The 19,614-nt window shown below is 56.6% G+C and overlaps 4 protein-coding genes across 4 annotated transcripts; 1 reads left to right on the plus strand and 3 right to left on the minus strand.

The window, feature by feature from the left end:
* Window positions 1–626: 626 nt before the first annotated feature.
* HRG_06841 (FAD dependent oxidoreductase domain-containing protein) lies at window positions 627–2,070 on the minus strand (the record flags this gene model as incomplete). Its single annotated transcript, XM_044865312.1, has 3 exons — window positions 627–1,764; window positions 1,817–1,865; window positions 1,923–2,070. The coding sequence occupies 3 exons, from the start codon at window positions 2,068–2,070 to the stop codon at window positions 627–629; spliced, it is 1,335 nt and encodes a 444-aa protein (XP_044719274.1).
* Window positions 2,071–4,288: 2,218 nt separating this feature from the next.
* HRG_06842 (uncharacterized protein) lies at window positions 4,289–4,594 on the plus strand (the record flags this gene model as incomplete). The annotated part of the gene is made up of 2 exons (XM_044865313.1): window positions 4,289–4,487; window positions 4,551–4,594. 2 exons carry the CDS (start codon window positions 4,289–4,291, stop codon window positions 4,592–4,594), a joined length of 243 nt encoding a protein of 80 aa, XP_044719275.1.
* A 387-nt stretch (window positions 4,595–4,981) lies between these two features.
* On the minus strand, window positions 4,982–13,003 carry HRG_06843 (beige/BEACH domain-containing protein; the record flags this gene model as incomplete). The annotated part of the gene is made up of 7 exons (XM_044865314.1): window positions 4,982–5,014; window positions 5,075–5,919; window positions 5,976–9,368; window positions 9,419–9,896; window positions 9,950–10,347; window positions 10,402–12,515; window positions 12,570–13,003. 7 exons carry the CDS (start codon window positions 13,001–13,003, stop codon window positions 4,982–4,984), a joined length of 7,695 nt encoding a protein of 2,564 aa, XP_044719276.1.
* A 679-nt stretch (window positions 13,004–13,682) lies between these two features.
* Window positions 13,683–19,355, minus strand: HRG_06844 (AAA domain-containing protein; the record flags this gene model as incomplete). The annotated part of the gene is made up of 6 exons (XM_044865315.1): window positions 13,683–14,492; window positions 14,538–14,582; window positions 14,793–15,079; window positions 15,152–15,186; window positions 15,802–18,010; window positions 18,074–19,355. The coding sequence occupies 6 exons, from the start codon at window positions 19,353–19,355 to the stop codon at window positions 13,683–13,685; spliced, it is 4,668 nt and encodes a 1,555-aa protein (XP_044719277.1).
* Between the last annotated feature and the right edge of the window lie 259 nt (window positions 19,356–19,614).

Here is a 19,614-nt window from a genome sequence, read left to right on the forward strand (position 1 = left end):
CCCTCTACGGCGAGCTGTTTATGGAATTCATGCCGGAGGGGACACTTAGATCAGTAGGGGCTGATCTCGACGCAAAATAAATGGGCACATGTACCCTGTCAGAAGTCTCTTAGCTACTGTCAGATCTGAATAGCGGAGGTCTCGTAGTTGGCCACGCGCAGAGACTCCAAGACCCCATAATCATACTGTACAATGTTGTTGGGTCTAGACGAAAGGGCAGACCACTCTGCCTGATGAGCAGACAAAAACTGAGGGGCCGTCAAGGCCCTGTTATTAGTGCTCTCTCTCCAGTCTCTACAACTGACCTCAGCAAAGGGTAAAGAGGACTTCAGAATACCAAAGAATCGGCCGCAGTAACACAAAGGCGTTAAGACGAAGACAGGCATCACTTGGGCCTCGAACGCCCCCCCGGCATATCTGCTACGCGCTGCCAGACCTGCTACCGAGGCCGATTGCCAGTGGGCAAGAATAGATCCTTGAGCTCAAGAAAGGGCATGTAAACGAGCGGGCCTTTTGAAATGTGTCCACGTTGATATTGGTAATGCTCTATGCCTATGTCGGTCTTCAAGATCATCCTTATTTGGTCTATTTACATCTTCTCCCACAACCCGTCCCGAGACTCAGCCTCAAACCGCAACCATGACGTCCAACGTCTGCAGGCTACTGGTGCTGCGGTCCTTTTGCGTGCACTTTTTCCTCAGCTCCGCACGGCCTTTGCCAAAGACACCATTGGCGACAAATCGGCAGCCGTCCTCCTCGATGATCAACGGACTGGACGCGCCCTTTGTTTGCAGCAGGGTCAGGACTTCGTCGTGCGCGTCGAGTACGTTGGTCACCTTGCCGGGAAAGACGTGGATGATGCCCTGGTTCTCAAAGGTAAAGCTGCTTCGAAACTCGGTGGGGCACTTGGGCTTGGCCAAGACGCTGCCGTACCAGCCCTTGTAGCTGAAGCGGCGGGAGAACTCGGGCCAGAAGCGGCACATTTCGCTCTCGGCGGGTCCGCGGATCTTTTCCGAGACGAGCTCGTCGGTCAGCCTCTTGTCGAGGACGTGCTGCGCCTGTTCGGGGCTGTCGTAGGAGCCCAGGATGGTGTAAGCGCCGTGGGTGAGGATGTAGTCTTGGTGAGGGGTGGCGTCGTCCTTGGTGTCGGAAATGGCCGGCATCAGGCACGGGAACCAGCCGTCCATGCAGATAAACGACATTGGCTTGGTGGAGGTGGGCGAGTTGTCGCGAAACTTGAGTGCCAGGCACGCCTGGTAGGTGTGCTCAAAGTAGACGGGGGAAGACTGGTTCATGACGGCCTCGGGAACAAAGTCCTGGAAGCCAGTGCAGTTGATGGCAACGTGGCTCAGGAACGTTATCGTGACAGCCTGGCTCTCGGGGCCAGACGACTTCCGCTGCTGAAAGGTGATGCACATGTTGGGCCGTTGTTTGCTGGACACGGAGACCTGCTTGATGCTCTGGACCGTTGCGCCGAGGACCAAACTCACACCGGCCTTCTCGAGCTTCTTCTCAAAGTGACAGCGCGCACGGGCACCAATGGCCACGCTGGGCTCGTTGACGTCGTAGGCGCAGCCCATCTCGGCAAAGTTGCGGGCGGCCAGGTCGATTTTCTTGCACCCGGGGATTTCGTTGCAGACCTTGTGGAAGGTCTGATCCGAGACCTTGGACGGGAAGTTTTGCGAGTCGACGGTCCCGTTGGCATAGAGCGAGAACTCGTGGTCGACGACAAGGTCGCCGTACATGTCGCGGAAGCGCTCGAAGCTGCGTTTCGTGTTAGTCTTGGCTTTTGAAGCGTGTCAAAGGCAAGCTGTACTTTTTCTGGCAGTTGACGCGAGTGGCCTTGGAACGGGGGTAGTGAGGGCCTGGTGAAGGTATTAGCTGGTTCGTGTCATAGGCAAACCCTCCGCTTAGATGCATACCTCTATGGAGACGAATGCCAAAGGACCCAGAGGTGCCTTTGAAGATGCGGCTTTCGCGCTCTAGGAGAATGACTTGGTGACCTTCTTTGGAGAGCTCGCATGCCAGATGGCAGCCACTCCATCCGGCACCTACAATGGTAACGAGCATCTTGATGGTGTCTTTGGCTTATGGGTCGAAGGACTCGGTGAAGATGGGTGATTGAAGCGAGTTGAGAAGAGACTTTGATTGTTGTCTTGTGCGAACTGATGGCTGGAGAAAATGCCATCTTTTGGGAGAATCAAGGCCTTTAATATTCCACAAAAGCACTCTCGACATGCCATCTCGGAGCAAAGGCACCAAGTCGATTATGGAGCTTGATTCCAAGCAAGCGACTCTTTTCGCAGCCTTGCCCGAATCGCGAGTTCGAAGAAGCCGCTGATTACATGCCGCATTCGCAGCAGCCAGCCGGCGTCATAATAATGCGTCTCAGTTCGCGCGGCGTATCAAGTTGCGCAAACGTTGCGCAGAATCTATGCCAGCCAGGTCTATCGCTCGTGCGTGTACTCATACGGCGCATTACTTGGCGTGTAATGCTCGGGATGGCAGGGTTGGCGAGTGGCTCTAGGGCTGGGATTCCTGGCCTAGTCTCATCTTAGCGGCCACGGAATATGGAATCATGGGCGTTCGTCTCACTCGTCGATGGAGCAGAGCATGGGGCGGCCGATGGATGGCAACTCGGCGGAGAATTCAAGGTGGCGAACCGCGAAGGTGTCGTCATCCAAGTTATCCGGCATTGTGCAATGATGAACAAACAGATTTACGCCGTCTCTCGGCTGGTGACGAGGCGCCGCAGGTATACACAGAGTGTCAAGTGGCCCGAGATGGGCGAGCAGACGACCCATTGCCGCCGCCGGTTCCCAGCCATGCCAGAATCCACAAGCCTCATGCCAAAATCGCCAAGAATCGAGCACGATGCCAGGCATATCTCCGGCTTGGCTTCAAGCATTGTCCGGGGTCACCAGAGGCTCCCCGGGTACGCATCGTCAAAGGAGCCATGATTCCAGGGTCTGTTTGAGAACAGTGGGCTTTCCTCCACACAACAGCGGGCGCGAACCGAGCAATTGAGTGCCGTTTCAGGTCGAAAAGGGTCCTCCCAACCTTTGGCATCTAGGCTTGGATTAAAGCTGCGTGGGCCCGTTCGTTGTTGACAAGTCTCCCGAGCCTACTGCTCCGTGCCGAGACGCTAGCTTGACTTGTCCGCCATGACGCAGCGAGAAAAGGGGCCAATAGATGAACGAGTTTTGGACGTGACGACGGTTCCTGGCTTGCAATAGGGATAGGCGTCAAATTCTCCTTATCGCGGCCAGGATGAGCTGAAGGGTTTTCACGGTATCGAATCCAGGGGGGCCACAATAAGAGGGTGATTTACTGGCGATTCGCATAAAGGGTTGATTTCAGTCGGCCAAGGCGTAGAGTTGGGTGTTCAAATACCTACCAAGACGCAATGGTTGCTGCTGAATAATGCAACGAGATGATTCTTCCCAGCCTTCCATGAGTGGAAACAAAGAATTCGCAGTGCCAATTCCCAATGCTCATGCAGAGTGTTTGGCAGGCAGCTCACTTGAGCACGTCGGGGAGAGCACGACAAAGACTTGACGACATCCTTCGACGAGTCCAGACCCGATACCGATTGTCAGGGTAGACAAGGGTGGTGTCGGTCAGCATTGGACAACTAAGAACGCTGAGCTTCCACCCACCAACAAGAAATCGTTTGTCAACCGCGTCAATCCTGATAAGAAGAGCGTGCCCGTGATTGACGATTTCCCAGTGGTCAATCCTCTCAACCGGTTCGAGAGACGACGGATTGCAGCCGAAATGACGGCTCCAAGCGTGGCCGCCTCCCAAGGCACGGATATAGCACACACATTCCAAGGGACGGTGCTCTGATCCGGCTCGAGGCTAAATCTGCCGTGTTTCAGGAATGTCAATGAATCATGAATCCATGTGCCGGCCGCAGGATGTGTTTGTTGGCGGGAACAAGCGTGACCAGTACCGTCCTCGGCGTTTGCATCCCAGCAACAGCCAAGGGTAAGAATGCGGGATCTAAGTTACAGAGCAAGAACTGTAGATTGTCCGACGTTGGAGGTGCTGCGCTCTGCCAATCTTGTCCTTGGAGGATGCGCACGTGACAGTGATCCAGGCACGGAAAGACGTTTCTCCGATCTTCCGCGCCGCCCACCATCAAGTGCGCTCACCGGCATCACCAGCATCATCAACGACAACCACCGTCCTTCCATCGCCCACCAACCGCGTACGCTCCCACACCCTCAACCATCACGAGCCCCTCTCAAAAACAAGCCAGCTAACCCCTTCCACCACCAGGACCATGCCGCCCGCAGCCACCACGGCGCCGCTCTTCTGGTCCGCGCCCCTCCGCTACTGCCGCTGGGCCGCCCGCGAGCGTCCCGCCCTCTTCTGGTCCGTCGTCATCGGCGCTGCAGGGCCCATCGGCATGCCCATTGTCCCCCCCATCCGCCACTACTTTGGCGACATCAACCCGGCGCCCATCCCCGTCACCTATCCCGGTACGATGGGTCTTGTTCGGCGAGCTCGCGGGACACCCGTTACTGACTGACGCCATTTTCTAGTTCCTACCGGCCCTCGGAAACAATTGTCCGGCTACGATGACTAGACAACCTCCAAGACGAAAGCCAGCGCCACCGAGCCGAGAACGCGGCATTGCCGAGCTCCCAAGGGCATTTCAAGAGACGGGCCGAGGCCATTGAGCAACAAGCAACCAAAGCGCATCTCAAATGACCGCTGAACAAGACGCTTTTCTTCAGAAACAAACCACGACTCCCCCAGCCTCAGTTCAGTAATGTACACTAGCTCAGAGAGCAAGCATTGGCCCCTCGGCGCCATGTCCATGTCCAACTCCCATTTACCGTATTTTCACGTGTATCGCGTCCGAACAAGTCACACAGCGTGTTACACGCAGCGTCGCTCCTGACTAGACACCTCCACCCTCTCAACCCACGCTGCTCCTCGTAGACGACTTCCGGCCCCGGCGGCTGAGACTCTATCTATCCGCTCGCCCAAAGTTCCACTCGTACTACTGCCGGTTAGCCCATGTCCCAGACCATCCACGACCTTGAAGCTTCGGATAACTCACCACGCGACCGTCATCGTCTCCGGTATACAGGCAGGTCGGCATCGTCGTGATGCATGTAATTCCAGCCTCGGTGTTGTCCCTCTTGTCGCTCTTGCAGTCGACGTGATCCAGCCTCCGCAGCAGCTCCAGCGTCCACTTCCCCCCCAGCACGCTCCTGCGCCAGATGTTGACCCGGCCCTTGCTGTGGCCCGTGAAGACGAGGTAATTCTCCAGCCACTCGTTGCTGGCGCCTTCGTAAAAGGCGCACGAGTGCACGTAGTCGTCTGGCTCGGCGCACACGTTTTGGTCTAGCATCAGCGTGCCGTTGAGCGTGTACAGGAGCACATTGGGCCCCGAGCACAGCATGATTTCGCCCGACACGTCGTTGATGCGCGCGCACTCGACCTGTCGGACGAGCGGCAGCTTGCGGATAAAGGAGAGCTGATTAAGGTCCCACAGAAACGCCTGTCCGTCCGAGGACGCCGTCACAAAGGTGCTAAACGCCTTGCTCACGGCAATGGCCGTCACCGGCGTCTTGTGCCCAAACACGCTCGACCTCGGCATCAGGTCGACCTGCTTCCCCGGCGCCGTGTGCACCGTGTACACCGACACCACGCAGTCTTCGCCGGCCGTAATAAGTGTCTTGGAGTCTGCAAAACACGCGCACGAAATCTGGCCCGTGTGGAGGTTCTCGAAGAGACCGGCGGGTTTGTGGTTGTCGCTGAAAAAGAAGCGCAGGCTGCTATCCGCATAGCCCCAGTCAAGGAACTTGTCGTACGGAGGGAAAATGAGACGTAGAGGGGGCGCACATAAGAGCCGATCGAGCTTGGTTGCGTACACGAGGGATGATACCCGATCATGGCTCTCTGTTCCAACATCAGCCGAGTCACAAAGCTAGAGGACAAAATGGAGAGGCTCTTACCGAGCAGCGGGTGGTCCAGGCAGCTGAGCGAGAAAACGCCCGTGTCAAGCCTCTTGATCGGGCATCGCACGTGCTCTCGCGCAGCATGCGGCCTGGCAAACACCTGATGTGGAGTCTGCCCAAAGTTGTGAATCACGCCCGCCGTAATCGCCCGCTCATTGGCATCCGTGATGCGGTCCAAGTCACTCGCGCCCGCGTACGACAGGTGATGAAAGACGTTGACGTTTTCCACCGCCGCCTCGCCTCGTTGCTTGTGCCCAAAGACGAGATCGATCCAGTGGTGCAGATTCTCGCTCACGTAGCGACTCTCGAGCGCCTCGCGGTGCTTAGCGATGAAGATTTTGGGGTCGCCCTTTGCCCACGGCGGCAAGGCCACGTTATCCACCTTGGCCCCGTTGCTCTGGCGATGCCCAAAGTCGTACCCGTTGATGTTTGTCAGGAATTCGGGCAGGCAGAAAAACTCGGGGATGAGCTCTCTGACGTCCGTCTTGTTCTTGCGCGAGGCCGAGGTCCACGCGTCTCCGATGGACTGGAACAGGCGATCAGCGTGGTCAAAGCTGTCGCCCTGGACGAGCAGATACGACTGCACAAACGGCGGAAGGCGGATGAGGTACGACGACACAATCATGGCTGATGAGTAGTGCGTGCCGTAGTGGAAGGGAGTCTGGCCAATCTCTTGCAGCGCATTGTACGTCTCCACGAAGCCGGCGACCCGCCCGTCTGTCTGCGCCCCCATCGGCTTCGACAAGTCTCGAAAGGTCGCTGGATCCTCCAGGTCCAGATCTTCGCTGGTGTAGTCGGCGAGTACCCAGGGGAAGACGGGGTACTGGGTCAAATCATTAAAAGTCCTTCCCGCCATGGTATTGACCATCATCAGGTAGTGAAAGTTGGACATTTCCCCTCGTTGCCATCGCTTCATGACGGGATTCCAAGGCGTCGCATTAAAAAAGGTCCCGAGTCGTGTCCCCAGTCCAGCCCCAAACCCCTGGGGAGAGTCATCAAACGACTTGAGCGCTTCCAGTCTCCAAGCATCCTCCGGATTTGGGAGTGCGTTTGGCGCACTCGTGTGAGACGCCTTGCTGAGCATCTTGGCAAACAGCTGATCTCTGATGGCGGGATTGATTGTCGTCAACAGATAGCTCCGTCCATCTGTAAAGAATATCTCAATGGCGACGTCGCGAAAGAGAAATCGGCGCTTGGAGACGCTGATGACATCTTGCCACTTCCAGTGTCTGCATTCCTGGTCTCGGGTTGCAGAGTTCTGTCGCCTTTCCAGCGTCTTGGCGCCAGTGACGACCATGGTGAAGGGATCGCGCTCGTCGGCCGGAGCCTCCCACACATTGACGATATCTCCGCTTGCACACTGAAACACATTGTCCATGATGTAGAGAGCGTCTTTGCCCACAATCAGAAGGCCTTCGCAAGCCTCGAGACCGGTGATGCGCGACATGTTGTGGGCAGCCTGTACGTGATCGCCGTGCTCGAGCCGCCGCATCACCTTGCGATTCTTGTCCTCATAGTTCTCGTCGCCCTCGTTGGGATCGTTGGGGTCGTCGACAAGCTCAAAGTCGTCTTCGGGGGCACATCCTGACTCTGACTGGTCGGACGCCAGCGCAGGCTCCGGGTTCAAAGTCGACGCATCGTCGTTGCCGCTGAAGCGACTCAAAGACGGCGGCGTGTCCGACGGTCCACTTGATGTTGCACGGGATCGCGCTTCGCCTGCTTTCCTCTTCGGCTGATACTTGACATCGGCGCCGGCAGAATCCGGCAGCAGCCGCAGCCTCATCCGGTTGCGCCCCTCAGTCCGATCCAACTTCCACTTGGGCGGAGCTGGCTCGCTAAAGACTGCGCCCGGCCTCCGCAGATCCCGCTCCATCTTGCTGTAGGCTGCCGTGAGGAAAGACAGGTCGTCTTGTTGGTCTTGCAGGAGACGCTGATACTTGAAGTACTCTGTGTTGTAGATGCTCTTCATCCAAGCGCTGTTGCCCACCTCATGATTCAGTAGCGCCTTTTCCGCGCTGACGAACTCTGAATGCCACGCCTTGAGCCTCTCCCTGCGCTTCCACAGGCGGCTCCTTGCCGTCTCGCACGTCCGTTGGTTCTCCGTGCTGACAAAGTCTTCCCACGTCTTCGCCATACTGCCGAAGAAGAGCCCGTCCAAAGACGGCCGATGCTGGTCTACCCAAATCACAAACGTCTCGTCATCCACTTCCGTGAGCTTCTGGAACTCCCTCGACAGTTTTCTTTGATCCGACGCCATGCATGAGCGAATCGTTGTGATGGACTCCTCCGGTTTCTGAACGAGGACGATGCGCAGAAAGTTGGCAGCGGCAATCCGGATGGATGGCTTGTCATCAATGAGCTTCGTGTAAAGCTGGTACCAAAACAGCTTCAGGTAATCATCCTCCAGCGAAAAGCACTCGAGAATCGGCATCTGCCAATAAGCGAGCTTGTTCATGAAGTCCTTCGCCTCCTTCTCCGCAATTCGGGGGTTGTCCAGATCCGAAAGCTTGAGGAGGATGATCCTGAGGAAGCAGCTGCGGACCATAGAGACCGCCTGGCTGCACAGACGGACGCTCTTGAGCTTCGAGATTTCGGGCCGCTGGAGCATTTCAATCAGCATGCCGCTAAAGTCAATCATGACTTCCGCCCCATCGATAAACCAGCCCTCGAAAATGGCCTCGGAAATATGCAAACAGAGCCGGGACAGATTTGTGAGTATCCGCGGCTCGCAAGTGATATTCTCATTGCCTTGAATCTTTCCCGAGACTTTTGTAATGACCCGCTTCAGTATGTATGATTCAAGGTAGGCCTGATGCTCTTGGAACCCTGGGGGCACCTTGCTGAACAGACCGAAGCCTGCGAAGTCTTTGCGTGTGAATACCTGATCCACAAAGACACCGAGCAGCAAGTCCAGCATCTCTTCAGAAAGGACGCCGCCATGGCTCTGTTGAAGCTTGAGCTGCGGGGCGGGTGCCGGCCAAAGGTCATCAGCACGAGCTACGGTTTGCGCAGTCAAGAGAACAAAGGACGAGGCTCGACGAAGCGGTGTGCCCTTGGGAGGCGTTGCTTGTGGCGATGGCGCAATATCCACTGTGCTCGTCCTCACAATCGGAGCGGCAGCCGGGCCTCCTCCAATCGGCCTGATGATGACGTCGCTGCCATCGAACGTAAGAGCCGAGTCTCGAGAGTTTAATTCGACGTCAGGTGTGACCGCATCCGTGCTAACAATGACGGGATACAACGCCAAGAGCAGCATGCGAACCCACTCGGAGCCCAGGGTAAAGTCGCGAAACTCTTGTGATCGCGCCTGAAGCACCTGCAGAAAACGGACAGTCGTTCCCAAGACGCCAACACGACTAGCCACCCTTTCGTGGTTCTTTGAAAATGCCACTGCAGCACAGGTTAGCAACCGTTTTGCATCATCGAACAGGGATGCCTACGTCGTGACTCCAGCGCCCTATCCAGGGCCATCGACAGCGCTCGATAATCAACGTCAGGCTTCAGAGCCGCGTTCGGGGCCGCGGTTGGCGGATCCAGTTTCGCCGGCGAATCGGGATCCTCTTGGTGCCTCATGACCTCCTTCAGGCCATGCTGCAGCAAAGACGTGATAACGATTAACGCATCAGGGTAGACGACTTTCCGCTTGCCAAACATGCCAAACAGCTCGTCCACGTCGAAGTTGCGATCAAAATCAATGTCCGCAACATCAAATCCGAACAGGATGCTGAAACAGATTGGCCAGATCGTGGGGATGTCCCAGAACCGCTTCAGCCGGCTCGCCACGATTGTGAACCCCCCGGATTTCCCCGAAAACTTGGACGCGTATGAAGAGCCCTGGACCACGAGGAGCCTGGAGAGGATCTTACAGCCATGGAGGACAACGGTGGCATCGTCGTCTGCCAATAAATAAAGCAGCCACTATTTGAGGTTAGAATTGTAGTATGGACGCGCCTGCGAGCCAGAGCACTCACCTTGTTGGTCACCGTTCGGGCAAACTTCTTGACGTTGTTGATGTTGCCCTTTTCGCAGAGAATCCCAGAGTACATGCTCAACACCCGTTTGCCGAGGAGTTTCTTTGAGAGCATCTTACTCCCGACAGAGGGGCTGTGCGTTCTGCTGACATCCCCAGGTCCTCTCTTGCCAAGGCCGGGTGTGCTGGAACGCGAAATGGCTGAAAGGGGCCTGGGTGTTCGCGATGTCGATGGGGGCGGTGTGTGAAAGGCATACGTAATGAACAGCGACATCGACCTCAGCACCTCTTGGCTGAGATTTGACTTGACGAGGGCTTCAAATGCATTCATGAAGTGGTCCAGAACGTCGTCAGAAATTCCCTCGCCCTTCATGGCGTCGAGCAACCTTTTCACGATTCCTGTACAGCAACAATCAGCCGACGAAGGGCAAGCATCACGTGCTCGCGACATACGCATTCGGATCAACCTCCTACTGTTGAAGTCGTGATGCTTGCTGTTTACGGCAAATGTCACAAACTGCCTGTAGAATAGCTCCTGGGTGCGCGGCGCAGACCGTCGCCAAATGTCCAAGTCAATGAGGAGGATCCGGTAGGCAAGCGGGTTGACGATGAAGGACTCGATGGGGTCTACATGGTTGTAGCCCACAAAGTCCAATACCAGGCTCAGCACCCGAAGTGTCAGGCTGTCGCGTTCCTCAGCGGATATCAATAGTCGAGATACCGGCACGTCCCCGGCTGCAAGGTTTCCGTATCCGATTTTGAATCGCAGGATCATGCCCAAGATGCCATACCCATTGTCCCTCTCCATGGCCTCGCTATTGCGCCAACTCCTGCGGATGCAGTGGAAAACAATCTCGAGGGCGCGGACAGTCTCCTCCACCGTCGACGCTCTCTCCAGCAGCTTGAGAGCCAGAGGTGTGAAGCCAGCGAGACGCCACAGATGCTCGTCCAGGTGCGACGGCACGACAATGATGGGGGTGCCCCGGAGCGATGCGATCCCATGGGTTCTGAAGAGAGCATCCGACAAACTCGAGACTGCGCAGTTGACAGCCAGCGGCGACCCTTCTTGGTTGGCCATATGGAAGAGATTACGTATCGACGCCCGAGGCAGAGAGCGGAGGACACCAGTGTCCATGTACTGCACGTGTTCGGGAAACGTCGCGGTAGGGAGGACGCTGAGGAGGATCTTGGACTCCGGGAGAAGTGAGCTCGCCTTTTCTCGCACTGCTCGCAGAATGTCCGAATTCTCATCTTTGCCTGGGTGGACGATTTCATTGCGAAGGCCCAAGGCAGCCGACGCTTCGTATGTTTGGAAACCGCCGAGGCTATCTTGGAAGTTCCCCTGATAGCGTGGGCCCAGGCCGTGGTGGACCGCCAAGTAGTCATCCGTCAAGACGTCCTCGAACAGATGGGCCGAGGCAAGCGACCATTGTGAAGAGACAACGCCGGGGCCCGTTTGCCCAGACAGCTCGCGGGGTGTCCCGAGAAACGCCTGCACCGGATTCGTTCTGTTCTGACTCGAGTTGAACGACACGAAGCTCTCGGTGCTGCCGTTTAGGAGCGGAGGCGCGCTGGGGTAGCTGCAGCGAATCTGCTCGGCAAAGTCCCCGTCGATGTACAGGGATGCCTTGCTCGCGGTCATGGTTTTGGGCCTCCGGTGAACAACAGCGACGTGATACCACTGCTTTTCTTGAAACACGGCAGTCTTGAACCTCACGCTGGGCTTGTTGGAGAAGACGGAGGTCTGGAGGATCAAGTTGTGGGTGTCCTTTTCGAGGTATATGAGCACGAAGCATGTCTGCGAGGCATCAAAGACGCCAAAGATGGTTGTGTGGGCATTCGGATCAAAGGACTCGATGCGGATCCATGCTGTAAAGGTGTAGCCGCCAGTCGACTGGGGGGGGAACGTGCGGCCGAGGCTGGGCAGCTCGAGGGAAGAATGTCCGTTGAGCGACAAGTCGAACTGGAAGAAGGGCGGTCCCGCGTGCTCGGCCATCATTTCCAGGCAAAAGTCAGAAGCCTCAGATCCCGGGACGGTGAGAAGAAACTGAGTATCAGCCGGCCGATTGACTCCCAGAAACATGAGCAACTTGCATATCGCCAGCAGCTTCTCGCGTTCGGGCTGCGCAAGCCAAGAATCTTGTCCAAAAGCCACGTGGAGAAATTGGGACAGGACGCCGGTGGAGTGAACAGCGGCACGGTTGTAGAAGGAAGTTGAAATGGCGCACAATATGGTCTCGAGGAGGAGCACTGAGCTGGGGCTCGCCGAAGAGTCTTGGGGTCGCGGAATGGCCTTCCAGAAGCTTACGACGGCTCTGAGGATCTCGGGGAAGCGGATGATGGTATTGGAACTGACGACTTCTCGAACTGCAGGCGCTATGCTCTCGATGGAGCGTGCCAGCGCGAGATCCCATTGCTCGTCTTCTTCGTCGACGGGCCTCTTCTCGTCAGTCTGGCTCGAACCACTGGTGGATTCCGACCGCAGTGCCTTGGCAATGGACTGGCAGAGGAGATCCAAGCCGTCTTCGTCGAGCGAGAAAGCAAGCAGCTTGCCAAACAGATGGCAACTAGCCCACGGGTCCAGCTCAGCGCCGCCCAGGCCAATGCTCGCAATGACTTGCTCGAGAGCGTCCCATCCGCCCCCCTCGACGCGATATCGGAAGAAGCGCCTGTTGCCGGAATGGCCCTTGAGCGCAGCCGACAGAACGCTCAGACAGTCCCCCAGCAGCGCGAATAGCGAGAGCATCTCAGGCTCGCTTCGTTTGTGCGGATCGTAGTATCCTGAAAAGCCGCGAAGGACCGCCGAGACAGATTCAAAACCACGCGCATGGCGAAAGTCGTCCCGCAGCGCCGACGATGTCGAAGCAGCCACATGTTGGCAGATTTGCTGCAGGCTCTTGCGGAGCTTGTTGATGTCTGGGTATCCGCTGGGGCCCGACGAAGCCGTGTCGCGCGCGAGGCTGTCGATCAAGCCGCGCAGAATGTCAAAGGCCTTGGACGTGGGTTGGGTCGAGGTCGAGGTCGAGGCCCGAAAGCGTCGAGGAAGAGAGGCCATGTTCCTGCAAGACAGAAGCCTCTGACCCCAGGGCCCGTCAAGGGTCCAGGCTGTATGTCGTCGACTGCGGCATCGAGAGGGCGAGGAATGGGCGGCGCTGGAGCTGCGGCGCGGGGCTCATGGGGCAACCGACAGCTGGCGGGTCAAGCGAATCCTTTGCGCGCGCGTGTGTTTGGCAGTGGACTCGTGAAAGACTGTCTCGGGATGACAATGGCGAGGGCAGCACCAACAAACGACGTCAGCCTGGACAGGTCCGAGGGCGGCGCGTGGCGGAGCTTCCCTTTGCCCCGCATCATGCAAGGGCGCTTACCCTGTGGTTATTTGCTGGGCTGCTGAGGTAATACCGTAATGCACCATCTGGAAACAGACGTCGAACGACCTATCCCTAGCATTAACTCCTCCCTACTTGTATAGTTAAGGTAGTGCCGCGTTCGGCCTCTGCTTCCCTTTTTGTGGACAAGGTATTATTGGTTGGCATGAGTCGCGCATACCAAGGAGCTAAGCAAACGCCCAGGTGGAGCTATAATTGGCCTTACTCAGCCTCAGAATCGCGCTCCCCTACAGACTGACGTCCCCACCGCGGCGACAACTCAGCAACACCGCTCCTGGTTACTGGTCCGCACAAACAGTTCCACGACCCCTTCAGCTTTTTCGGCCAGTGTCCCTCAATCCAGTCATCCTACAGACCCATCCTGTCGATGCCCCCGGTAAGATGTTCAATTTCGTCCGCACGGCGTACTCCCTCTACACTCAAGTGGTTTTGCCCGCCAATCGGAGCGTCGCACTCGGTGCACCTGGCCAACTCCATGGGCATTCCGCATTCGCCAATGGTAAAGGGATGGCCATTTACGCAGGTATACCAGTGTCCCGTCCCCCTAAACTCCTGAGCCATGGCTTGATGGACAGCTCGTATTTCATCGGCGGTGACAGGGCGGTAGACGCCATCGTTGAGCATCGCCTCGGCCGCGTCTACCTCGTCCTTGAGACCGGCGGTCGATTTATACTTCTCCAACAAGGCCCGGGCCTCAGCCACGTGGTTCAAGGCCTCCTCCCTCAGGCCCTTAGTGGCAGAGTCTGTATCAACCATGTCCTCGATCCCGTTGGCTCGCGGTCGTGAATCGAGAGCGATGCAGAGCCCACAAAACTGAGCCGCAAAGACATGGCCCTGCACTTCCTCCTTGGGGCGGACGGCTTTTCGGGCAAGCTTTATCAGGTCTTGGCAGTCCATTCGATGAGCGGATAAGTCCAACTCGATAGCAGCCTGAATCCCCTGTCCCTTTTTACGCAACTCGAGCAGATCGGAGAGAACGATGATGTCGCATTTCAGCAGCAGCCTGGCAGCGACAAGAGATCCCCCAACCTGGGTGACCGACTCATCGTACAGAAACTTTTTCTGTGTCTTGTGCTGGCGATTGGCATGCCAAAAAAGGTCCGCCACTCGGTGAAAGGGCTGTTCCTCCTTGCGTACTTGCTTTGCGTACGAGTTGATCTTGAGCCAGAGCTGGATCATTCTGTCGTAACGCCCGTTACCTACCAACCTCTTCAGGTAGGAAAGCAGTGGCAGACGTCCGCTGACAAGCTGCGCTCTATGGTCTGCTGGTGGAACTGCCCGGGTAACCGGACTCTTCTCCAGCCTCTCTTGTTCTACAGAAAGGCTTTCCGCGAGCGACAAACTCATAGAATTCGAATAGACGACGAACTTTTTGGTTGCCTCGTCGAGCATGGCCCGACGAACAATTCGGCCATACCTCGAGATGTTTCGGAGCGAACCACGACAGTTTGCACAAACCTTGATGCCCACGTCAGTCATCGAGAAGGGTTCAGAAAGTCCTTTGATCTCTGTTGGAAGCCCGTCTGCATCCATGCCATAGTGCGCCGGCATGTCCATCTGACCGTCCATCGACGAGACTGTTAAGAAATGCCCACAATCGGGAAAGATGCAGGGCTCGTCGTCTAGGTCGATTTCTCCGTATTCCTTCATTTCGATGAGATCGACGCAGGTCGACTTCACCTCGGGAGATGCGCATTTCTGGCAATACATCGCACCTGGACAAGGCTCTCCGCAGAGAGAAGGGCCTATTTCTTATTAGATCAAACACAGTCTGCCCTGGCATGGGATGGCCATGGCCAGTAGGTTGATAAAGTTACATTGATGGCCGCAATCCATGATCTTCTCGCATCGCCTGGAGCAAGGGACCCAATCGCACGGGGCGGCGCATGGTAGATTGCATTGCGCGTGAGGGCAGCGTGACTGACACGATTCCTCGGCGCATGGAGCACAAGGCTCGTGGCATGGCTTGCCACACTTTGAGTGGCTGCAACGAACTTCGCACGGCTTGCTGCATGGCGGGCAGTTGGTCTCGCCATGGCATATTTGGGAGCAGCTGTGGCGGCAGTTGGAGTACTTCCGGCCGCATTCCACCTTGCAGATGCCATGGTTCTGCCTGATGATTTTTCCGTTTTCTCGAGTATTGCAGCGGAAACACTGACTTTTGCACTCATGGCCACAGATCCGGTGATTGCCACATGCTGCAGTGCAGTGAAAGACCGCGGCTTCGACATCCTCGTAGCATGGGACCGTCACTTTGTGCTCGCAGCCTGGAACCGTCCGTGTGACCATCGCCGAGCAGCAAATGGAAGAAGGGTCCTGCGCTTCCCAACAAAGCGCCGAGGAAAGCCGATGACCACAGGGAAGGACAAGATCAATGTCGTCTAAACGGACGTGACACTTTTCCTGACAAATCTCTCCGCAAGGAAGGGGACAAGGATGCTCACAGCCCTTCTTGGGCCTGGGACACTTCTCCAGGCATTTGACCGCGTTGTGCAAGGCGTCGGAATGGCATCTTCCGAGGCACGAATGGCCGCAGTAGAGTCTCTTGTCGCAGGGTAGAATGCATCCGCTCTCGGGAGAGAATTGAAGAAAATGGTCTGGATGAGACACGGCAAGCCGCGCGTCCGGGTGTCGCGGGCACTGCAGCTCCAAGACCCTGCCAAGGCGGGACGACGTCTGGAGCATCTTGATCACATCCGACCACATTGGCACGCTTTTGTAGGTGTCGGAGTTGCCGAGGATATACATGCCGTGCTGCGCTCGCGAGAGGAGAACGTTGATCCGGTTGGAGGTGCTTAAGAAGCCGCATTTTCCCTGAGGATTGCTGCGAACAAGAGATATGACAATAACCTTTGCTTCCTCACCCTGGAAGTTGTCCACGGTGGCGACTCTGACGCTTTTGAGAAGGGTTGACTTCTTGACCAAGGATCGCAGCGCCATCTGAGCCGAAAGATTCTCAGCCTCAAGGGTATCAAGTTCTTCAGCATCGCGTTCGTTTAGACAAATCTCAAACATAGATCCCATCCGGTGTCGCAGCCGGTGCAGTTGACCTAAGTACGGTGTGATGACTGCAATGTCCCCCTGGGAGTATTCACCTTGTCGGACGAGATGAGAAACTAGGGCTGCCGTCATCTCGACCTCGAACTCGTTGGTGTGTGATGTATTGAGGGGATCTCGGCTTGCGGCTGCACCCTCGAGTTCTTCGTGGTGCAGCCAGAACAAGCGTTCCCTGAGCCCGATTACTTTCGGATACTTGGCCACCGCCTCAGCGTCCTTCAAGCACGGATATAGAGTCGACCGCACCAGCTTAGAGATATCTGGATGCATTCGTCTCTGGGTCTCCAGCACGCTGAACGAAATCCGTGGATCGCTCGGATGAGTCGGCTGGACCAGCCTCTCAAACAGGGACATGTCTAAGGAATATTGTGCGCCCCGAGGATTGGTGCTCTGCAGCTCGTAGTTTTGTATTTGCGGGCGAAGCTGTTTATGGTCTCCAATCAACACAACATGCTCTAAGGACGGGAGAAGAGCCGTGAGGACATGGGCCTCGAGCACCTCGCCAGCTTCCTCACACAGCATCACCTTGCACCGCAGTCGCCGGAGAAGATCTAGCTTCCTTGCGAGGCCGGTCGTCGTGACCCCGACTACGGCTGCTTGCTGGAGACAGCGCAAGTCTGCATCGCTGCGCACGCGGGCTTGCTTCTCTGCAGCCTCGGTGTATTGTTCATGGATTTTCCCAATCTTGGAGATGACAGGTTCCCTGATGCTCTTCAGCCAGTCGCCGTGAATGGCCCTCCGTTCTGCGCGGCTCATGCTCATAAGCCGTGCTTCCTTAAGGACTCGGAGCTCCCGAGGCTGGCGGCTGTCACGAGCGCCGCCTGCAAGCCATTGGTCAACAACTCTCTCTGGGTGATGGATCACAACCTCGAACCCGTCCTCTGCTTTTCCGAATAGTTCAACGTGCTGTGTGGGGTGGTTTTCCGACAGGAAAGCTTTGACTGTACGCCAAGAGCCGCTCTGTGAAAGCTGTTTGAGCAGACCCTTCGTTTGCTGGACAATGTCTTTGATGGACAACGCCATGTGGTACAACCCACTCTTCTCCGACTTGGTCCTGTCCATCTTTCCTGCGACTGCCCTAAGATTGAGATCCTCTAGCCTCTCGGACTTAGAGCGGGAGCCAATCCGAATCACTTTGTCGACCCCGTCGTCGAGCAGGTGCTCCAAAAGTTGATCTAGTGCGTGGTTGGTGTAGCAAACACAGAGAATGGGTCCGATCTGCGTCTGCTTCTTGTTCGCTAGCAATACCTTAATAATCTTCTCCCCGGTATAGCTCTTGCCGGTGCCCGGTGGGCCTTGAATGAGCGACAGTTCTCTCTGCAGGGTGTTGAGAAGCGCAATAGACTGCGTCAAGTCGAGTGTCGATCGAGATGCAACCTCTTCGGGGTCGGTTGGGGTAAAAGCAGACACAGCGAATGCTGCATTATCATGACTCAGGCACGCCAGGTCAAACGAGAAGCCTGGCTTTCTTGCATACATCGGAGGCTGTATATCAATCTCAGGAGACTCATCGTGCGACGGCGCAAGGATGCCGCTAAAAGGCAGATCGGGTTTCCGATACATTTGCTGAAGACCTTCAAGCGTGTGCTTGAAGGACGCAAGGATAACTCCTGGGAATTCTACAAGACAGCGAACGATCGGCTCTCTCGCTCCCTGGCCGCGGTACCATCGCATGGCCCTGCTGACCTCTAGATGACCGGCATCAATCAACTGTAGCTTCACGTGGAGGTATTCGGGGTCGTCTGAGAGGGTATGGGCTTTGTGGCTCGCCACAGATGCCGACAGGTCATCTTCAAAGTCCTTTGCTTTGTTCTGACGAGCCTTTTCATCATCCGTGGTCCTCATCGTCGAGCTTGAAACGACGCAGAAGAGGACCGAGCCAAATGCGTTAATGGCACACACCAATGCTCCAGGCTGTAGACGCTTGCTCTGCGTCCACCAGTCCTTGCGCCCCTTGAGATCAAGCCTCTGGACTGGAGCAGGCTGGCTGCAGCGCACAATGAGCTCCAGGCCACAAAACCGGTCAAATGTGGCGTCGATTGGCACGGCATTGCCGTATGTGTATGTGCGTACACCATCTCGGGGGTTGTCGGCGCGTCTGCTGTTGGGTGTGCGAAGGTACTCAAAGGCTTGACGAACGGCGTCTCGAAGCTGGCCAACCGTGTCCTCTCGCACGAGGCGAAACTCGCGGTCAAGGCGGCCGCGGATGCCCTTGATGTGCCATTGCGAGCAATCGGTAGTCGGTAGATATTCTCCCCGCAGCGCCATGATTTCGTCGAACGTGGGGAGGATCTTGATCTCGTGTATCTCGGCATGGTCGTTATCGTGGCGCGCCCCTTGCGCGGACAAGCGACCAGGGAGGTCTCTGCTGAGCACAAACTGTTCCCGGTGGGCTCCGACCTGGGTGATAGCCTGCCACTCAGTGATTCCGGCGCCAACTTCGAGTCGTCGTCGCATGTAGTCGAGATATTTCGAGGCCTGGAGTCGAGAGAATTCGTCTTCCGGCTGCGTTGTCTCGCCATCGAGGCACTTTGAGAAGAGCGAGGCTAAGGTGGAAAAGGCTTCGTTGACAATGTTGGTGGTGTTGCAGTCCAAGATTTTAGACAAGACGGCGAGAGAAAGCTCGAGTGCTGCCATGCGGGAAGCCTCTGGTGAGCTGGCGGGCCAGGACTGGACCAGCTGAGCAATGTACCCGAAAAGCCTGGCCATACGGGCGCCGCCGACTCCAAGAAGGTAGTTGAAGAGGGCCGCCACCTCGTGCTCCAAGACGGCGGAGTCGACGACCCTATGGTGAGTGATGAGCTCAAATAATGGCTTGATCTCGGTAGTCCAGAAGCTTGTTCCCGATGCCGCGGTAGAAGCCACTGCGAGGTGACGATCCGACACGTCCTTGATGAAGGAAAGACCAGCCTCGTCGGCAAGAAGTTTAATCACCTCCTGGGCCACGCCGACGTCGCCGCCCATCAGGTCTCGACCCAGCTGGAAAAACTGGCTTACGACGGAAGGAGAGGGTCGGCAAGCCTGCGTGCCCTGGTCGAGGATTCGCTTCCACTGTTGAAACTTGCCATATTGCGCTGGCGGGGGTTTCTTGGCCACAGATGGCCCAGTGGACGGAGAGTGTCTGGAACGCTCGGAGCGGTGTTCCTGATTTTGCGGTATATCGTGAGAGTACCTGCATCTGGCACCGAACCGGCAGCTCCCTTGTCTTTGAAAGGTGAAGCAA

This window comes from Hirsutella rhossiliensis (genome assembly GCF_020360975.1).
Source record: "Hirsutella rhossiliensis strain HR02 chromosome Unknown scaffold00007, whole genome shotgun sequence".
In the NCBI taxonomy this organism is placed as follows: Eukaryota; Fungi; Ascomycota; class Sordariomycetes; order Hypocreales; family Ophiocordycipitaceae; genus Hirsutella; species Hirsutella rhossiliensis.